Source organism: Actinia tenebrosa, unplaced genomic scaffold (assembly GCF_029948245.1).
Source record: "Actinia tenebrosa isolate PJP-AT-01 unplaced genomic scaffold, QUT_ActTen_1.0 PGA_scaffold1__47_contigs__length_23844297, whole genome shotgun sequence".
NCBI lineage: Eukaryota > Metazoa > Cnidaria > Anthozoa > Actiniaria > Actiniidae > Actinia > Actinia tenebrosa.
In genome coordinates this window covers 16960267-16978391 of record NW_028292578.1, presented here as the reverse complement: position 1 = coordinate 16978391, position 18125 = coordinate 16960267, and the positions used below count along the sequence as shown (strand labels likewise).

At 37.2% G+C, this 18125-nt stretch overlaps 1 protein-coding gene across 2 annotated transcripts in view; it reads left to right on the top strand.

Moving 5' to 3' along the window:
- The first annotated feature begins 37 nt into the window (after positions 1-37).
- Positions 38-18125, top strand: part of LOC116290490 (small G protein signaling modulator 1) — a 20249-nt gene continuing 2161 nt past the window's right edge. The window contains exons 1-20 of one of the 2 annotated variants that reach the window (XM_031697531.2): positions 38-340; positions 4685-4728; positions 4974-5049; positions 8624-8809; positions 9425-9593; positions 9930-9997; positions 10290-10576; positions 10848-11031; positions 11694-11978; positions 12233-12374; positions 12818-12882; positions 13309-13457; positions 13883-13951; positions 14469-15092; positions 15304-15428; positions 15874-15956; positions 16375-16484; positions 16760-16856; positions 17336-17447; positions 17989-18044. In XM_031697531.2, the coding sequence (XP_031553391.1) occupies positions 217-340; positions 4685-4728; positions 4974-5049; positions 8624-8809; positions 9425-9593; positions 9930-9997; positions 10290-10576; positions 10848-11031; positions 11694-11978; positions 12233-12374; positions 12818-12882; positions 13309-13457; positions 13883-13951; positions 14469-15092; positions 15304-15428; positions 15874-15956; positions 16375-16484; positions 16760-16856; positions 17336-17447; positions 17989-18044 (3055 nt within the window). In that variant the 5' untranslated portion in view covers positions 38-216. Of the gene's footprint in view, positions 341-4533; positions 4575-4684; positions 4729-4973; positions 5050-8623; positions 8810-9424; positions 9594-9929; positions 9998-10289; positions 10577-10847; positions 11032-11693; positions 11979-12232; positions 12375-12817; positions 12883-13308; positions 13458-13882; positions 13952-14468; positions 15093-15303; positions 15429-15873; positions 15957-16374; positions 16485-16759; positions 16857-17335; positions 17448-17988; positions 18045-18125 lie in introns of those variants that run through there. The other variant, XM_031697532.2, reaches the window with a different exon arrangement.

The following is an 18125-nucleotide window of genomic DNA, read 5'->3' as shown; positions in this document are numbered from 1 at the left end:
GACCAGAAGTTCGTTGATCAACAGTCATGGACAGATGTTCAAGTTCACTCGTAAATCCATGAGGAGATAGGTCTGGCTTTATACCGACTTTAAACCGAGGTGAATATACGGTTATCGAGTTTCTCCGTGAAGTTTTCAAGCATAACTTCAGTGGATCATCGTTTGACAGAAAATTGATAATTTTCTGACGGATGTATAACTAGTCTGCCACCGACAATGAATACTGTAGTATTTCAATACTTGGACACGAAACGATCACAGCTCAAAGCCAATATCAATGAAAACAAGAGGATATCAAAGTTAAGAGAAAAAATGGCGACCGAAGACCCAACGACTAAGTGTAAGTATCTTTGAATTGCATGCCTTAAACGTATTGAGAAAGCTCGCCTACACACCGGGTTGATTATTCAAAATTAATTATATGTTTTTGAATCGTTCTGATTTTCTTCAGAACAAAACATAATCGCTTTGAAATCAAGTAGGCGTTGAAAACTTGAAGTAGAATTCTTTGTTTTGCCTATAATCAAAATCTTATATTCCGAGATTTTTTGATCAAGCTGCGGGATAAAAAGTGTTTCCTTATTCCGACGCTTGAAAAAGAGATAATCTTCAGTTTCAGAGATATTAATCTTCGTTTTGAACTTTATCTTTTTCACTTTTTTTGTGAGTGCGTCTATATTTATTTTGAACGAAATTAAATGAAAATATTGTATACTATTTAGTACAAGTTTTATGTACAAGTATATGAACGTGTGAAATCCTGCAATTTATAAATTAGCAAGTGTCGTTATTATCGTAAATTGTTTCGTCTTAATCAGTTATTATATTCCGACTTGGAAAACAAATTTGAAAACTGAGTTAAAATTATAATCGCCGCTTTATACAAAGCGATCATCTCCTATTCTTAAAACTAGCTAAACTAGCGCAGGCTTTCTAGTTCCTGATTTGGCACTCGGAAAGAAATAGATTATGCAATCAAATATAGGTATATAATTTGAAAATTAAGTTTACATTCCCACGATTATATAATTCCATTTATTCAATTCCATGATTAAACTCCCCCTATTAAATTTCAAAGTTTAACAACAACAACAACAACAACAACAAAATATATATATTAAAAAAAAAACCCGAAAAAAAACGAGAAAATCCTCAGTCTCTTAACGTAGCGAGAAAGCCATTTCAGTGTTAGACTTTAAAGCACGTGCAAATGTACTATTAATAACCCATCTAATTTCATTTATCCGTAAATCTCATTTTAAAACATGCTAGTTGATGTCGTTAGTCCGAAAGACTGGTTCCTATGGTAACAGGTGGTTCCCAAGGAAACGGATCATTAACGCCGGCCTAGATTAAATTGCGATAAGACTTCTTGTACGGCTAATAAAATAATACAGATTGTCACGCTACAAAAAGTTGTTGTGTTACAAGTAGTATAGCTGCTTTCTATTTCCACTCTGCGCACTGCACATTTTTTGTGTACATTTTTTCCCCAGAAGTAAGAATTATCTCTACTGAAGAAATAGACAACGCGCGCCCATGTTGGGTGGTATTAAAAAGCACACGGGCATTGGAAGAACATTAGATAAGTGTTAGCGGGAGGCTTAGTTAAATGGTAACTAAAGCAGCTCTCTCTCTCTCTGCAACTTTTGTAAAGGTTTGCAGAACTGAGTTCCACGATATGAGCTATTCCGAGTTTGAGGGGGAAAAAACTGGGTCAAGGTGGCATCGCATTGCATTGTGGGACTGTTTTTGGGACAAAATAGACGACATCTTGGAAGTACGTCCCTTAAAACCGTGTCACAATGCACTACGATACCAACTCGATTTATTTCACATGGAGGTCGAATATGCGTGGGCTGTGGCCTACGCGCGATTTTTGAATAAGACTAACCCAGAACTTTCTAATCCATTGCCAATGCCCTGGGGTTTTTTTTACCACTTTTTACCAATTGCGCAGTGTAATTCGATTACGGCTTCTGTAGGAGCTTCTACACCTATTTCTTTATCATAATTTTGTAGTCACTATGATACATCAGCTCATCAGCAATCAGGGCCCAGTTGTTCAAAGCCCGATTAGTGCTAATCCTGGATTAACTCTTAATAAGACCTATAGAGTTAGTCCTGGATTAGCGCTAATCCAGCTTTGAACAACCCAGCCCAGACCCTATCTTCGTATCATTAAGTTAACTGATTTCCATCAAAAACCCGGAAAAAATCGTTCCATTTTTTTCTGATCTTGACCATTTTCGCATTTTCTCTTCAAACGTATCCCAATATTTCTTGTCGTTTTGTTTAACTTCTTAGATGTTGAATTTACTATTAATATATCATTTATTTTATTATTAATATTAATTAACTGAGCACTGCTTATTGATAATTACTTTAGAGTGGCGTAATTATTTAGCGTAATGTTCCCACCAAGCTACGCCCTGTTCAGACACGTTGAGATATAATTGTGACGTCAAGCAGTGAGTTTAGTACATAAGTTATAATGACCTTTTAAAAAACTATAAAAAAACTATTTGAGAATGGTTTTCAGCATGTGATACTTGACTGGACTCCGCGCGACTCTCAAATGGCTTTCGCGTTAAAGCACATTGATTGTCGGGTTTATTATCGTTTTCTCGCGTGACGCCTAACTGGCTTCCGCGTTACTCAAATGGCTTCTTTCAAGCAATGCGATTGGCGGTTAACTCAAATGGCTTTTACATTCGAACGCTGCGATTGTCGTTTCCTGGCGTCACATCTGATTGGCTTCCGCGTGACTCTTAAATGGCTTTCGAGCTCAAGCACTGTGATTGGCGAGTATATTTTTGATTGATTCATAGCTGAAGCGGAGTTAAGTGCAGTACCTGACGCTTCCTAGGCAGTTGAAAACTAATATAGATATAATAAACTGTGTTACATTATTAGGCGTTCTGAGGTTGAGGGAAAGACTGGGTCGAGGGTTTGCATTACAGTGTATTGTGGGAATGTTAAAAGGTCGAAATAGACGCCATCTTAGAAATATATCCCCTAAAACAGTCCCACGATGCAATGCAGTGTCAACTCCGAAACAACTGTGTACCCTCCTAATTATAGTCTAACATCTGAATGGTTTCAGATTTCGAGCTAAGTTGTTACATGTGTATTCAGGTGCATCTCTAGTCAAGTCTTTTCTATCTTATTTCAACGAAACCTATTTTCGGCATATATTCTTTAGATCTCTATAGACTGTTCAGATGCAATAGCAATATACTCCTTTTTACAGTTTCGTTGAATGGCAATAGTTTCATGTCGAGCAAAACTATACTTTTTATCATGCGAGGCAACTTCAACCTCGACTTGGAACTATTACTCGTGGTTACTAAACGGGATTGTAAAATGGAGTATTGGCGAAAAGGCTGTTGCGATGTTCCTCCCTCACGGGATAAGCAAAATCAAATCAAATACTAGGGCACTGTAGTGCTGGTTTACAGATTACCGAAAGTTTAAAAACACTCCCACTCCTACGCGTATTTTTTCCCTCTCAATTATTAAGAACTTGCATTCCTCGGACGTTTAACTCGGGTACTTTCAATTTTTTGTTGCAATTTTACTGCTAATCCCAATTCCATCTTTCTTTTTTCTTAAAGTCTTATTTACTGTTTGATTAATGTGGTCAAAAATGATAACGATAAATGTACGCATGCCCTAGTACGAACTGACATGTACTCAATAACCGAATGGGAAAAAAATCTTTTTTTCACTCCTTTCTGTTACGTTCTTTATTCTCAAAGATTATGAATCTGGAGGGACCGTTTTACAGGTATCGTTACACTTTCTTCGTGGCATTTTGTTTTTGCGGCCCTGAAATGAGATTAACTGTATGCTATGACAGCTAAAAATTTTGAAGCTAAGATTTACAGCATAAAAATTTCACTTAAGATCTTGTGTTAAGATACGACATCAAAATATGAAAGAGTACTATTGCTCGGAAAAGAAGAACGCTAGGCTTCAATATCATTCTTGTTTTTGGTCTATTCTATCAGATCTCCAAATATTAAAAGGTTTATTTTTTCAATTTTGAAATCACATTTGAAGATGCAGCGTTTCAATGCAGAGCACTTTCTCAGTCAAAATAATATGTCATAATATAATATTCGGTGTTTTTCAACAGCCCACGCTAGATGTGAACAAAATGTCATAATGTTAGATACAGAATATGGACGAACTATGTTAATGGTTCGAAAACACACTGCATGCTATAAACCTACGAGATAATTATAATTTTACACCAAAAAATACAACCTTCAATTACCAGTAAATGTCAGGTTTTCATATGCAACATTTTCTATTTCTTGGCTCGAATCAAGAGATCAATCAATCAATCAGATTACTGTAAGCCTCAATTTTGTGCGTATTTTTTAAGAATAATTTTCACTGAATATGTCAAAATCAGACATTTTGGTCCTGTGCCCTTCTGACCGTACTTTAAATAGAAGGCCTAATTTACATACTATCTCGCTTTTTGATTGGTTAGAAAATTACTTTTGAATATTCATTGCGTCTTGAGCGAGCTCCGGAAAAAATCAAGATGGCTCCTCAAACAGGTAAAGCAGTAAGACCTTGGTTTATAGCCTCCGCTCAAGGAATTTTGGAGTATTCTATTGTGTACTCGTAGCTTGAATATTTGACCGTTAAATGGGTTTTCTTTCCTTAGATGAGGAGACACGGCAGAGGCTGCTTGAAAACCTCAAACGCGAGGTAAGTTTTGCATTTTTGTCGGTCAATTCTTGTGTTCCTTGTGAGCCTCTTCCAGTCACGTTCAAAATTTGCTGCGATTGCTTGGCTGTATTGTTTTTATCTCCAGCTACCTTGTTTTATATGTTTGTGTTTCGCTTCTGTTTCATTTATAGATGCAAAAAAAAACCCATATTTTTTAATCTGTAAGCAGCAATTTTAATGAACTTCGTTAATTCGTTCACCTTTTTTCCCCTTCGTTCTCGCAGGTTAAGCAGATTATGGAAGAAGCAGTCATGAAAAAATTCATCCACGCCGATAGTTCGACTATTACATCAGTATGTGGTGAGTACAATTCTTAAAATACTCTCCTGTATCGATGCATGTAAAAAACTTCAATCATTCTAGCGACCGATGATTATGCGTAAAATCCCTGTTCGAGCTTTCTTTTCTCGAGCAAGAAACGCTTTAAAAATCTTTGCTGTCACCTCCGTTCTCATTTTCATCCTCTGTTTTTGCTCAGCCACAGCTGTTAAAATACGATATTCGCTGTATCAAATGCACTTACAGGCTGGAGTTCTATTAGATATGATTTTAATATACATGCATATATTTCATATTATCAAAGCTATATTATATTACGCGCTCCTGAGCGAACTGCCCCATCGTTTGTAAATCTCCTTTTGAATGACGGGTTGAGTTGAAAAGCAAATAAACAGAAAATCTTCCTACTTTCACATGTAAAATAGGCCAGTGTTTTACAGGGTAGAGTAAATAGGACTTCATTTCTTGATCGAGCGAGCGCTCGAACTTCTCGTTCATAATTCGAAGGCTAACTATCAACCTCGTTCTGCATTTTTGAGCAATTACTATACTTAAATACTCGCATATATATCTACAGAGAATGATAGTTTGATTTTCTTAAGAAAACATCAAAAAAATTGTCGCTTTTGATTCGTACGTGAGCTTGCATATTCTTTGTGAAATTTATTCGAGTCTGTTTTTTTTGCCAAATGTCATCGAACGAGGAAACCATTTAAATGCCAATAGGGGGTGGGGAGGTGGGTTGATGCCCTAAGCCCTCATGGTCACAGCCCAATAACCAAATCAAGCTATAGTGTATTTCTCTTAAATACATTCTTACTGTTACTAACCTCTGTACTTCCAAGCTTGTCTAATAAACCTCTTGTAGCTTTCAGTTAAAATAGAATTTTACTTAACTCCAAATTGAGCTGTATTGTGAATTGCTGAAAATGGTCTAGACACATCTAGAAGTAATGGCAGTTTTAAATAAGTAATTTAATTTAGTAATACAATGAATACGATATGACTAGTTTTATTTGTATTCATTCGATAAACTTATATTGGTTTTTGTATAAAACTAGTACCCCATTCACACCAAGGCTTAAACATGTTTTAAAGTGGTTTAACTAAACAGGTTTGGAAAACTATCTACGAACACTGCACAATATTTGGTGAAATAATGCATGTAAGCTATCCTTTTGTCTTGCTCTGACAATATTTTAGAAAGTTTCATTATATTGTAGGTTTCTAGTTTCTCAATTTTTTCCCTAATGAAAACATAGTTTAACTAAACACGTTTAGGTATGAATGGGGTATAACATTATCAGGTAAAAATTAGTATGAATACATTAATAATATAATATGATAGTTTAATACAATTCATTTTCTTTTCTGTAATGCATTTATCTATACAAAAATGCTTATTCCAATGTGATTTTTATTATGAATTGGTTTATTTCTGTCATCAGATTAACTTTAATCAGAACTGGTACCACCAATTTTATTCCAGGACAGTTAGCAAAAACCAAACATACACAAAATCTCTTGCATATTGTTTAAATAGTACACAAGTTGTATATAAGTATGCAAAATACTTAAACTAGTTGTTATTTGCCACCTTTTTTTTATATTTTATCTTACGAGATAGCAATCTAACAAGCTGTGAACCCATGCATTTTTATATGAATTTAAGTACTTCCTTCTAGACAGCCTTTTGTCTTGAAGTTCCTGTTTTGGCTTAAAGATTTTCATCAGCATTGGGATAAATAAATTTGCAAAAATCATTTTGCAGTCTCTTTCCACGAATTATCAATGGAGTTTTTTGGTCACTGCTAAAATTTTAGGACACTTACAATCAAGTTGATACCACAGGAAATTTAAAACGCACACACAAGAAGTTAATGAGAAAAATAAAACCCTTGGGTGGTAGTGATCCATGTAATTTATTCAATGCTAGCTATGCTAGGACAGGTTTGTTCTTGGCAGTTTTGAGAGGGACATGGCGGCCACGGCTCAAACCCTCTTGTCCACTATCAAACATTTGAATTTCTGTTTCTTTATGAAAAAATGGTCAAATCCAGGAAACATTTACTTGCAAATACGTGATCTTTTTTTAGTAGATTTTTTCAACTAGAAAAGTCAAGAAAAGGTCTAACAATTTGGTAGTTGCAAGTGCTTATTTCGTGCCCTGAGGGCTGAATAGTATAGCCTTTACCAATAAAGCAAACATATTCAAAATTACTAAGAAAGTTTGAAGACATTTCTACTGTAAATTTAACTTTGAGATGTCCTTTATCTCCAAAATATATGAAAGACTAAAGAATTTTGTTGAAATATTTCAATTCCATGCGTGATATTAACTAGCTATAACAAAAACATGTGTCATTGTACCAGAGAACCAAAGTCTGGTACAAGAGGACCACAGCACTAAAATATTATGATATTCATGGTTGAGCATATAATGTTTCTTGAAAAGGTTTTTGTTGAACCAATTTACCAAAATAGCATGTTATATATAGCTGTAAATTTGTTATGCAGAAACATGAATTAAAAATAGGAGTTGTAAGTTATGCAGTGAATAGGTATTATATTAAAATGCAATTCTAAATACCAATTTTATCTGTTGGTAGCCTTTTTCAAGTGGGTTGCAAAGCCTGTTAAGCTTTATTTCCACCACAGAGCGGTAGAAGATTTAGAAGATTGAAAATGTTGTTCTTATTTAAATATTTCTTGCTTTTCTGTAAGCAGTAACTAGTGTAGCATTGTGTAAAATCTTTATAAAGTAATGCATAAATTTAAAGATCGATAGATAATATTTCCCATTCAAGCTAGCAACCATAGTAACTATCGGGAGTAAAATAACATATTGCTATAAGTTTACCTGATATTTATATATATATATATAAAATACAAATTAGAAATTAGTTCAGGATCAGGTAAAGGTAGCTGTAGGTACTTTTTTCCTTCTAGTAGATCTAAGGAACTTTTTTCAAGTTATTCTCGCTAATTTTTTTATTGAGTGGCGTTGTGGTTGAGGACATGAAAGAGGGTTTTGTTGTCAAAAGGGTTTCCTGGTTTATGGTAGTAGCTCATTTGGACCTACATTATAGCTTTCATTTTAAAGTTAACAATAATTAAATCAAACACAAGCAAAAATTATTGATATTTATTGTTTTGTATTATGTTATTGCCGTCTTCACTGGGTTGATTTCATGGTGACAATGATTGCATACAATATAACTAGAGGAGAGCCTTCAATGTCTCCACAACCATTGCATGACTCATTTACTTGTATGGGAATCAATATTCATATCTTAATATAAGTGATTTTCCCCTCTGATATGTTGAGGATGACAGGGGCTGGTAGAGGTGATGGGTCTGTACATCTGGTTGCCTCAAAATAAATTTGAGAGGGGTGGGGTGGGGCATATCCTTAGTACCAGGCCCTTTGAGGATGACAGGGACTAGGAGAGGTGATGTGTCCACATCTGGTTGCCTCAAAATATTTTTTTGAGAGGGGTGAGGAGGGTGGAGTGAGTAGATTACTATTCTAAATTTGGGATATTTTCTCTCAACTGTGCAACTGACTAACATAGATTTATTATCTTTTAATCAGCTGCTGTAGAAGCTGGAATCTCACATGGTTTAAAAAAGAGAGCTGGAGGACTATTATCTGCACATGACACACAGACCGTCCTGAATAAACTGACAAAGTTCTCTGAACCAGCAGCAGAACTCATGAGAAAACTGACTGGTGAAGATGAGCATGGAAAACAAGATGGAACTAAGTCTCCTGGTGGAGGTAAATATATATTACTGCGATTTTTGATATTTTTCAAACTCAGACATTTCAACAGCTCATTGTGAAATTATTGGTCTATCACTGCTGCTAGTCGAAAATATAAAAGCTACATGTACCGACTGATTATTTTTGATTGACTGCAGTGAAAACCCAAATTTCAGTGTGTAGCTTGTATCAACTGAGTTTGCAGAATATTGAAAGCAACAGTAAGTCAAATATGACAGTCCTTATGTAATGATGATGAATAGAGGGATGATTTTATCATTTGCCATAAATTATTTACATATAGGATGAGAGGTTAAAAGGAAAATACAAAGGAAATCACACTCTTTCTCATTAACACAATTTGTGTCATTTCTTTTGTATTTTTGTTAAATTTGCAACCAAGATTAGAATATAGAAAGGGCTCACAGTCTATAAAATGTTAAAAGAATTTCATTTATTTAATTTTCTGTTATTTGATTTTGGATATGAATCATGAAATATAAAGTGAGTGAACATGTGCTGTGTGCTGTCATATACCACACATCCCCAACCAATCAGAAAGCAATATTTATAACAATTATTTCATAAAATGGGAAAACAAAATACCCAAGCTGAAAGATTTTTTTCCAGGAGAAAACCCTAAGACGAAGTTTTCTTGGACGACAAGCACAAATGTTACCACCAAGAAAATCAGTGGTTATAATGTGACAGGACACTGTGGGAAATACATGTGGATCAGAATTGCTTTACTGGAAAAGCTGCTGGTAAAGATCATTCAAGATTTAAAAACAAATGCAAGGTAAAAGTGACCATAATATAGAAATAATCAAAATACAGTAGAAGCATAGGCTGTACATTTGCAGTGAAGATAGAACTATTCTACATTTTACTCTTTTATTTCTTTATTATTAATTGCTTCATTTATTCACTCTTTCATTCATTTACTTTTTCCTTTTTTCTTTCATTTGTTCATCCATCCATCCTACCCTCCATACTTTCTTTCTTTCTTTCTTTCACTTTTTAAACTTCCCATTCTCAGCTCTGTTTAGAAAGTCTTCAAAAGAGATCTTTCAAAAAATTCCAAAAACAATGTTAAAAAAAATTGTTTTAAAATTATTTCATTTTTCACATACAGTCAGTTCTATGAACCAGATGCATTGCTTGCTGATCCTGCTGATGGACAAATCTTTATTGAACTTCTTGGTAAGATTTGAAAGAACCTTTTTTAGGCACACTAATTTGAACCCCTTTTCCCCTTTTTGTGTGCCTGTGCTTTAATACTGAACGGAGCACTGAAAACCTTGTTTCATTCGACATTTTATTTTACACAAAGTAAAAATCAGTTGTGCAGTGGTTTTAAATCCTGTTTTCTTATACTTCTTTGTAAAGTAGGTTGTACACACTGATGGAATCAGCATCATGCTCCCTTTATTAATATAGCACACTTCTTGACCAATCAGAGTTACTTTATAATAATTACCTCTTAATTTTCTAGAGGGTCCATGTGCGCTAGATTTCTCCAAAATGAAAACCCCAGACAGCTTCTGGACTGATCCGACAGCAGATGAGCTAGTGCAGCGGCATAAAATCCACAGTAGCCTCTACAGCACATCAGGAGCAGCTTCACCAACCACCCAGCGCCCTCACATTGGTACCATCAAGCTGAATCAGGAGGAAAACCCAGCCGTTGCTCCTGTAATGGCCAGAGAGCACATTGAGTCACTCCATCAAAATTCTTACACAACATTGTTGTATGGTAAAAACAATGTCAATGTACAGCCTGTAAGTGGACTAGCTAAAAAATCTTTTACTGCATATCTATAAAAAAATAGTAGGAAGTGGGAAAAAATTGCCAAAGTGATGCATCTTTCATTTTCACTATAATTAGAAGCAAATTCATGAAACTTGGGAACGTCAGACAGCTACATGTTCTTCATAATAATTTATAGTTTACAGTTTAATTAGTATGTTTAAACAATCTTGAATCTTTAATTTTACTTCAGGTTGTAAGACTGTAAGAAGTTACATTGTTTTCCTGTCTTTTGTTTTTCAGAATGAGATGGTCAGCCCCATTCCAGGTTACTTGTCATTACACAAGAATAACGAGACTCTTGTTCTTAAATGGACACCAAACACGCTTATGAGTGGCTGTGATGAGAAAGAGAAAAGCCTATTCTGGGATCATGCTTTGACTGTTAATCTCAGTGATGTTGTATATCTACATTGTCACCAACAAGGTACTGTTGCTTTGTTTTACTTGCCATCAGTTCCTGTCTTGTGTGGAATGATCATCAGCTGAATCACAAATTTTCACTAGAGGCTTTGCACCGTCACATGATGGCAACCATGGCAGGAGGCACAACAATAGAGTCGTTCTTCCCTGGGAAAATGAAATATTTCTCATGTAAATCAGATTAAACCAGATTCAATATTGTTCTTGCCTCCTGTCATGGCTGCCATCACCTGATGGTGCAAAGCATTCTTTTTGGCTGACAGCACATGATAAGCAGTGTTTGACCACTATTTGAAGCAGATAATGAGATTCAAAAACTTTTATCAGCTGATTGAAACTCATCAGTATGTCCATACAACTTGGAATTCAGTTGGTGGAATATGAAGCATTTTGTTTTGTTACTGCCCCCCCCCCCCCCATGTATTACCATATGGCAACACCTAACTTGTAGGCTGGATAAAGTAGATTTGTGCGCCAGATAAAATCTATTTATCACAGCTGCAATGGCTTTAGTCCTCCTCATCCACACCACCCCTCCTTGAATCAAGAGCTACGTAAGGTTCCTGCACAAAGAGGCTCTGCATGCTGTTTCCATTAACAGTACACATCTTCCTTAGTTTAGTACTTAGACAAAATCGATAAATATAAATAAATTAATTTTTTTAGCTTCTTCTGGTGTTGTGATTCTAATCGGCCAAGATGGTGTCCAAAGACCTCCCATTCACTTCCCTACACCTGGATCTCTCTTGTCCTTCTTGAACTGCTTGGAAAATGGCTTGCACCCCAATGGACAGCTCGATCCGCCACTCTTCTCTCCTCGCAGTAGGTCCATGGTCCTCCCTCGGCTCAAGAGAGTTGGGGATGGCTCAGCGCCATCTTCACCCACCAAGGAATTCAGTAACCAAGACTACGTGTTTCGACTGGTCTCTGGAACAAAACCTGAAGATATTGGTAAGATATTTATTTATCTATTTTGAGGTCATTAGGCAAGTTGTGTGTTGATGTCATTTTACTACCACTACCAAATTGCTTTACCAATTGGCTTTCTTACTAAAATTTAAAACTGGAAAAACCTGCAAAGCCAAAGGGGAAACTAGCAGTGACCAGAGAGGTAAGGGGCAGTGCAGCCAGTCCAGTTTCATTGTTCTAAATCCAAGATACTGTCGTCATTCAGCTTATGCACGAATTTGTCTTTTATTCACTAGTTTCTAAGGAAATGGAAAAGTTGGGCACGAGTAAAAGGTCTGTAAAGAAGCCAGGAATACCAATCAGCAAGCAAGATATTGTTTCTTCAAGAAAAGCAAATTTTTCCAGACGGTTGCAGAAACAGAGCTCTCCTCCAACTCGGTAATACTTCATTCATCATTTAATTTTATTCAAGTTTCATTCATCGACATTTGACCATGACTTTAATCACGTGACGTGTCATTACGATCACGTGACACATCTGTATAATCTTGTGACCAATCCTCTTAATTACGTGACCATGACTGCAATCGCGTGACATATCTGTATAATCTCGTGACCAATCCTCTTAATCATATGACCATGACTGCAATCAAATGACGTGTGATTTTAATCATGTGACACGTCTGTATAATCTTGTGACCAATCCTTTTAATCATGTGACCATGACTGCAATCACGTGACGTGTCATTTCAATCACGTTACCATTCAGTGCATAATGCCTATGACATAAGATCACGGTGGAGAGGTTGTTATATATTATTAGAAAGAGTGAAGCTGTTTGAATCAACTTTATAATGAATCCGTTTCCTTTTTGTTTGCAGACAATCTCTCCACATGGCCTGTGAGACGATGAAAAGACAATTCTTGTTACGAGCCTTTAATGGATGTGAGTTATACTACAGCTATGCCTTGCGACTCAATATCTGGCAAATTTGATCAAAATCGCTCCGACTGTAGGGAAAGAGATGAGAGGTTTTGTGGCCAATGGGAAGTATTATAGGAAGAAAGGGAGGATGGAAGGGAGAGTGGAGGTCGAGAGGAAGGGAAAAAGGACGAAGGGGAAGGAGAGAGGGATCGAGGAAGGGAGGGATGGGAGGGAAGATATAAAAGGTTTTCAAGGAGGGAAAGAAAGGCACTTTTTTTTAAGAAAGTCATGTTTTAAATCCAGTTCTTTTATAAGATATAAACGGAGGTAAGGAGAGAAGGGGAATGAGTGGAAAGGAAGGATGGATGGAAAGTGGGAAATGCAGGGTATATGTATGGAAGGAAGATTGCCATTTTTAATGATTTTTTTTCAATTCAATTCTCTTAGGGTGTGCCTATGTTCGTCACTTGAAGACAGTCAGGACACATTTGTCATTCTTAGTCAGTCATGAGACCATTCAAGACAAGGAAAAAGATCATTGTTACACTAATGGCATCACTCCTGAGTTCTGGCACAGTCTTAATGTCAATGGCAAGGTAACCAAGGGATGACTTGCACCAATTAAATCCACCACTTGTGTCAATGTGAACTTAGAAATAAAACTAGCACCTCAATATGAGTAAGAAAGTGATATTTCTGTTCATGTCGACAATAGAAAAAAATTGCATGAAATATAATGTATAGAATAATTTATTAAGATTTGTGTGCTTCCCCTTAACAGTCCCATGATTCAGAGCACGCCAACTCTTTACCAGTTTTCCTTCCAACCTCGGAAAAGCCAATAGGTCATGTGACCTTTGGTGTTAGATAGCAATAGATCACGTGACTTAATAGTTGATTAAACAACTCAGTTACTGGCTTTGAAGATCGGAACTAGGAAGCGAAAATCGAAAAGAATTGGATGGAATGTAATTGAAACAACCTCACACTTATCATTTGATGTAAATGTGTTTTTTCCCAGGTCACGGACGAGAGTTTAGTCAAGAAGTACACTTACTTTGGGGGAGTGGACAACTCTATTCGAAAAGAGGTGAGTATTCTGATACGTCATATCATAAACCACAGGAAGTCCAGTTTCGAGTTCTCTGTTGCTCAGGGGATTTCTGTGAAGTTCCGTGGAATTTTAAAGTGTTTGTATTGTTTAAGCCGCGCATTCTAAACTTTTCCGTTGGTATTTATGAATATTCTGATGCATACTAATGCTAACCCTGTGTAAATGAGTTTGTAATCAAGGAACACAACGGTATTTTGCGAATTTGAAATGACCCATTTAGATGAAAATAAAATGGCAAAAAATAACTAATTCGGGCTCCCTGTGGCAGAAACGAGATGCCATCTATGACACACTTGATATAGAAACTGTTTGATTTAGGCCTAGGGCAAACGTCGAACTTTCCATGCACCGAACTTAATTACATTAAAAAAGCCGCCTCATTATCACCTGATATCCATTGTTTTTAATGAGTTCGGTGCATGGAAAGTTCCACGTTTGCCCTAGGCCTAAGTTTTTTTTAAAGAAACGAGTCACGTTTTCTTTGTTATTCAAGGTCTGGCCATATCTACTGAATCACTATAAATTTGGTTCAACCCCCGAAGAGCGGCAAAAAGCTGACCAGGACAATAACACTGACTATCGTCAAACCCTAGAAGACTGGAAAGCCGTTGAAGCATGCATCTTACGAAACGACAAGGAACACGAGATAGATGGGGTGTCCATGGGTAGCACTGGCAGTCGCGATGAGGTCTATGAACATCTCGAAATGATCAGCACTGGGCTGGAAAAAGTCGGGAGCTTTGAGCAAAAGAGAGGAAGCATCGAGGAACCCGCAGTGGAAGGACTTGACGAAGAGGCGAAACAGAGACTGATGAGTGGACAAGATTTGTCGTTAACGACTAATGGCGACGACGTAGAGAGTGGTTGCTGCGACTGCGGAGAAGATATCGGGAAATTATCACACACGTTTGTTTGTCGCGGGTGCGGGAAACGATTTACGTCAGAATTGAACGGTAATGTAAATAATGGTCCATTGACTAATGGTCATGATGGGGAGTACATGGTGAATGGAGGAGGCAGGCACGGCAAGGAAGGCACGTCTGATGGAGAGAGCGATGATTCGTCTCTTTGTAAGCAGTGCAGTCAGGATAGCAGTACCTCCAGTGGACCGTATTCTGTAAGTAACGCATTGAACTAGAGATCAAGGTCTCAGATCAATCTTTCGCTCATCATGTTTGCCTTATAAGGTGTTGTTTGTACGCAAGCTAGACCATCACACACCTCGGTCTCAGTAGCCTTTGTGTAGGGTTATCTTTTCCCCAGTCCCTTTAGGCCGCCACACAGGCTAGGTCTCCAAGCAGAAGATAATTTTGTTTTTCTTTGTCAAGGCGGAGCTGTTAGAAAACTTCGGAATGAATCTGCATCGAATAGACAAGGACGTACAAAGATGCGACAGAAGTCACTGGTATTTCACCCGAGAAAATCTGAAAAAGCTACGAAACGTCATAAGCAGGTGATAAAAATTTCTTAATGGATGGGCTTCCTGTTTCTCGAGAGTCCAATACAACCTCATCTTCATGCAAATTTATCGTAGTCTTTGAGTGTTAGGGCTACCTGTGGCTAAACCTACTCGGTCTTAGAGTGGTTTTCGTATAAGTCGAAACGATACGCAAATTTCTTTTGGGATACCTGTGGTTTAACCTACTCGGTCTTAGAGCGGTTTTTGTATGAGTGGGGAAAGATACGGCACATTTTTGGCCTGTCCTATCTTATTGTAACGTATTTACGCGTTGCATGTGATATAGGAGGAATTACTGGAAAACGATGAGAATCCATTTCAATGACACGGCATGTCGTACTGTATGTTTCCCACTCGTGAAAACCGCTCTATTGACGTTCGTTCCTAACAAAATCTAATTTCCTTGATACTTAGTTTCTTCATAAATTATTGTTTCCAGTTACGTTTGGAAAACCCTGGATATTGGTTACGTACAAGGCATGTGTGACCTGGTGGCGCCGCTTCTCGTGGTCTTTGATGATGGTTAGTTTGTTAAATAAACACTTACAACGCCTGAGAAAAACCTAATGCGCATGCTCGAGATTTAATGGCAAAGTGCGGGCACAGGTAGCCCAAGCTAGGCTCCTATGGTGTCATGTTATAAGAAAATGTATGGCGATACTTAAAAAGCTCATTAAAATCGTCCAAATGTGAAATAAAGTAAAGAAAACTTAGCTGTCCTTGAAAAGTAGTACCTCTTTCCTCCTGTGTACTTAGATTTTGGATTAAGCCAGTTTTAACATTTTCCCCCTCCACTGACACCACAGGAACCTAGCTTGGGCTACCTGTGGGGCGGGCGCCTAAAAGAAATATTATTATCATTGCATTTTTTTCGTCCATGCTGTGTGAAGACGAGAGCACGCAGTTTTAATTTAGTCTCGTTTTGTTTGATGATTTTTAGAAGCGAAAACGTACAGCTGTTTTGTTCACCTCATGCAAAGAATGAACGAAAACTTCCCCCACGGAGGCGCCATGGATTTGCATTTTGCAAACATGAGGTCACTTATTCAGGTACGTTGCTTTAGTCTATTATATGAAGTTCAAAGGGCCAAAGGTCAAAGGGCCAAAGGTCAAGGACAAAAGATCAAAGGACCAAAGGTCAAAAGGGCCAAAGGTCAAGAACTAATAGTCAAGGGTTACTACCGGAGTAATCAGAGGGTGCCCAGTCATTGTTTTTATACGTTTTTGTTGCGTTTTCGAGTTTTGCTGCTTTAGACGATTTACAATATCATTATTTTTGATTTTTTCCCACGTTTTGCGACTAACCAGTTGATTGGTCTTGGCAGGTATTGGATCCTGAGATGTTCGATCATCTACAAACAAATGGCGATTTAACGCATTTTTACTTTTGTTATCGATGGTTTCTGCTCGACTTCAAAAGAGGTAACTATCCAATCCACACTCGACCTCTAGCTTTGTATGCAAATTGCCCATTTCAAGTCACATGACATTCCCTTGAGAATCATTCTTTTATGACCAACATGTTCAAATACTTCAAATACGTCCCTTTGAATCGAAGCGAGACGAACGGTGAGCTTGTAATGATAGAGACCTTTTCTTAACACCTTGGTGGAAAATTATTCACGTCTTTATCATTGCAAGCTCACCGTTCGTCTCGCTTCGATTCAAAGGTACGGCTACCTTTCAAGATGGCGCAGGGAACTGTGAAGGGGACTATTGACTTCAGTTAGTATGCTGTTACTGTGACGGAGTTTAGTTATAACATAAATATGATTTTGGGGAGGAGGGTAAGGGAGGATGCCTTGTCTTATTAGGTGGAAGAGTGACCCCCCCCCCCCCCCCATGGGAAATCCTTGATACGTATCTGGTCAATTGTTACAATGTCGTGTTGTGTATTTCAGAACTACTTTACGAAGATATCTTTGTGGTATGGGAGACCATCTGGGCAGCAATGTATTGTAGTACTGATCATTTCGTGCTGTTTATTGCTCTTGCTCTTCTTCAGTTTTACCGGTAAGTGATTGATTAACTCAGTGCCATGCAAGTGCACCACAGATGAACCCCAAAATAGACTCCTTGCATGCGACTTAAAAGCAGCTCAATTTGGAGGACAAAACAAAATAATTTTTCAATCCCTGAGAATTGGTAACCTATTGTTATATCCTTTGAATAGCGCAGCGCACTGATTCTAAAAATAGCTTGAAGATTCGGACAAACATTGCATTCTTCTTAACCGCTACGAGGATTATACGAACCGATTTTATTATTTTTACAAAGTTACAATAATAAACCATGTAAACTAAGATAAACTGCGATCGGCTGTGAAAATTATCTGCTGTAAGTAAACTTGTAAGTTTGTTTGTCCGAATTTCGCCTTTGTCTTCATTTTTATGACGTCACGGTTGCGCTGCGCTATTGAGCAGCATTCCAAGTGCTGTAAAGGGTCTATTAATACAGTGACGAAGATTATGATATATTGTTATATGTTGCTTCATTAGAAATACTTTAAAAATGTTTGAAATAGAGTAACCAATTTATTGAAAATATTTTTTAGGGACATAATTTTGGACAACAAAATGGATTTCACGGATATCATCAAATTCTTCAATGGTAAGCATGACGTCATGTGATCTGTGTTTGTGACATCATCCCATGTGTGATGTCATCTACTATCTTAAAATGTGACGTCGT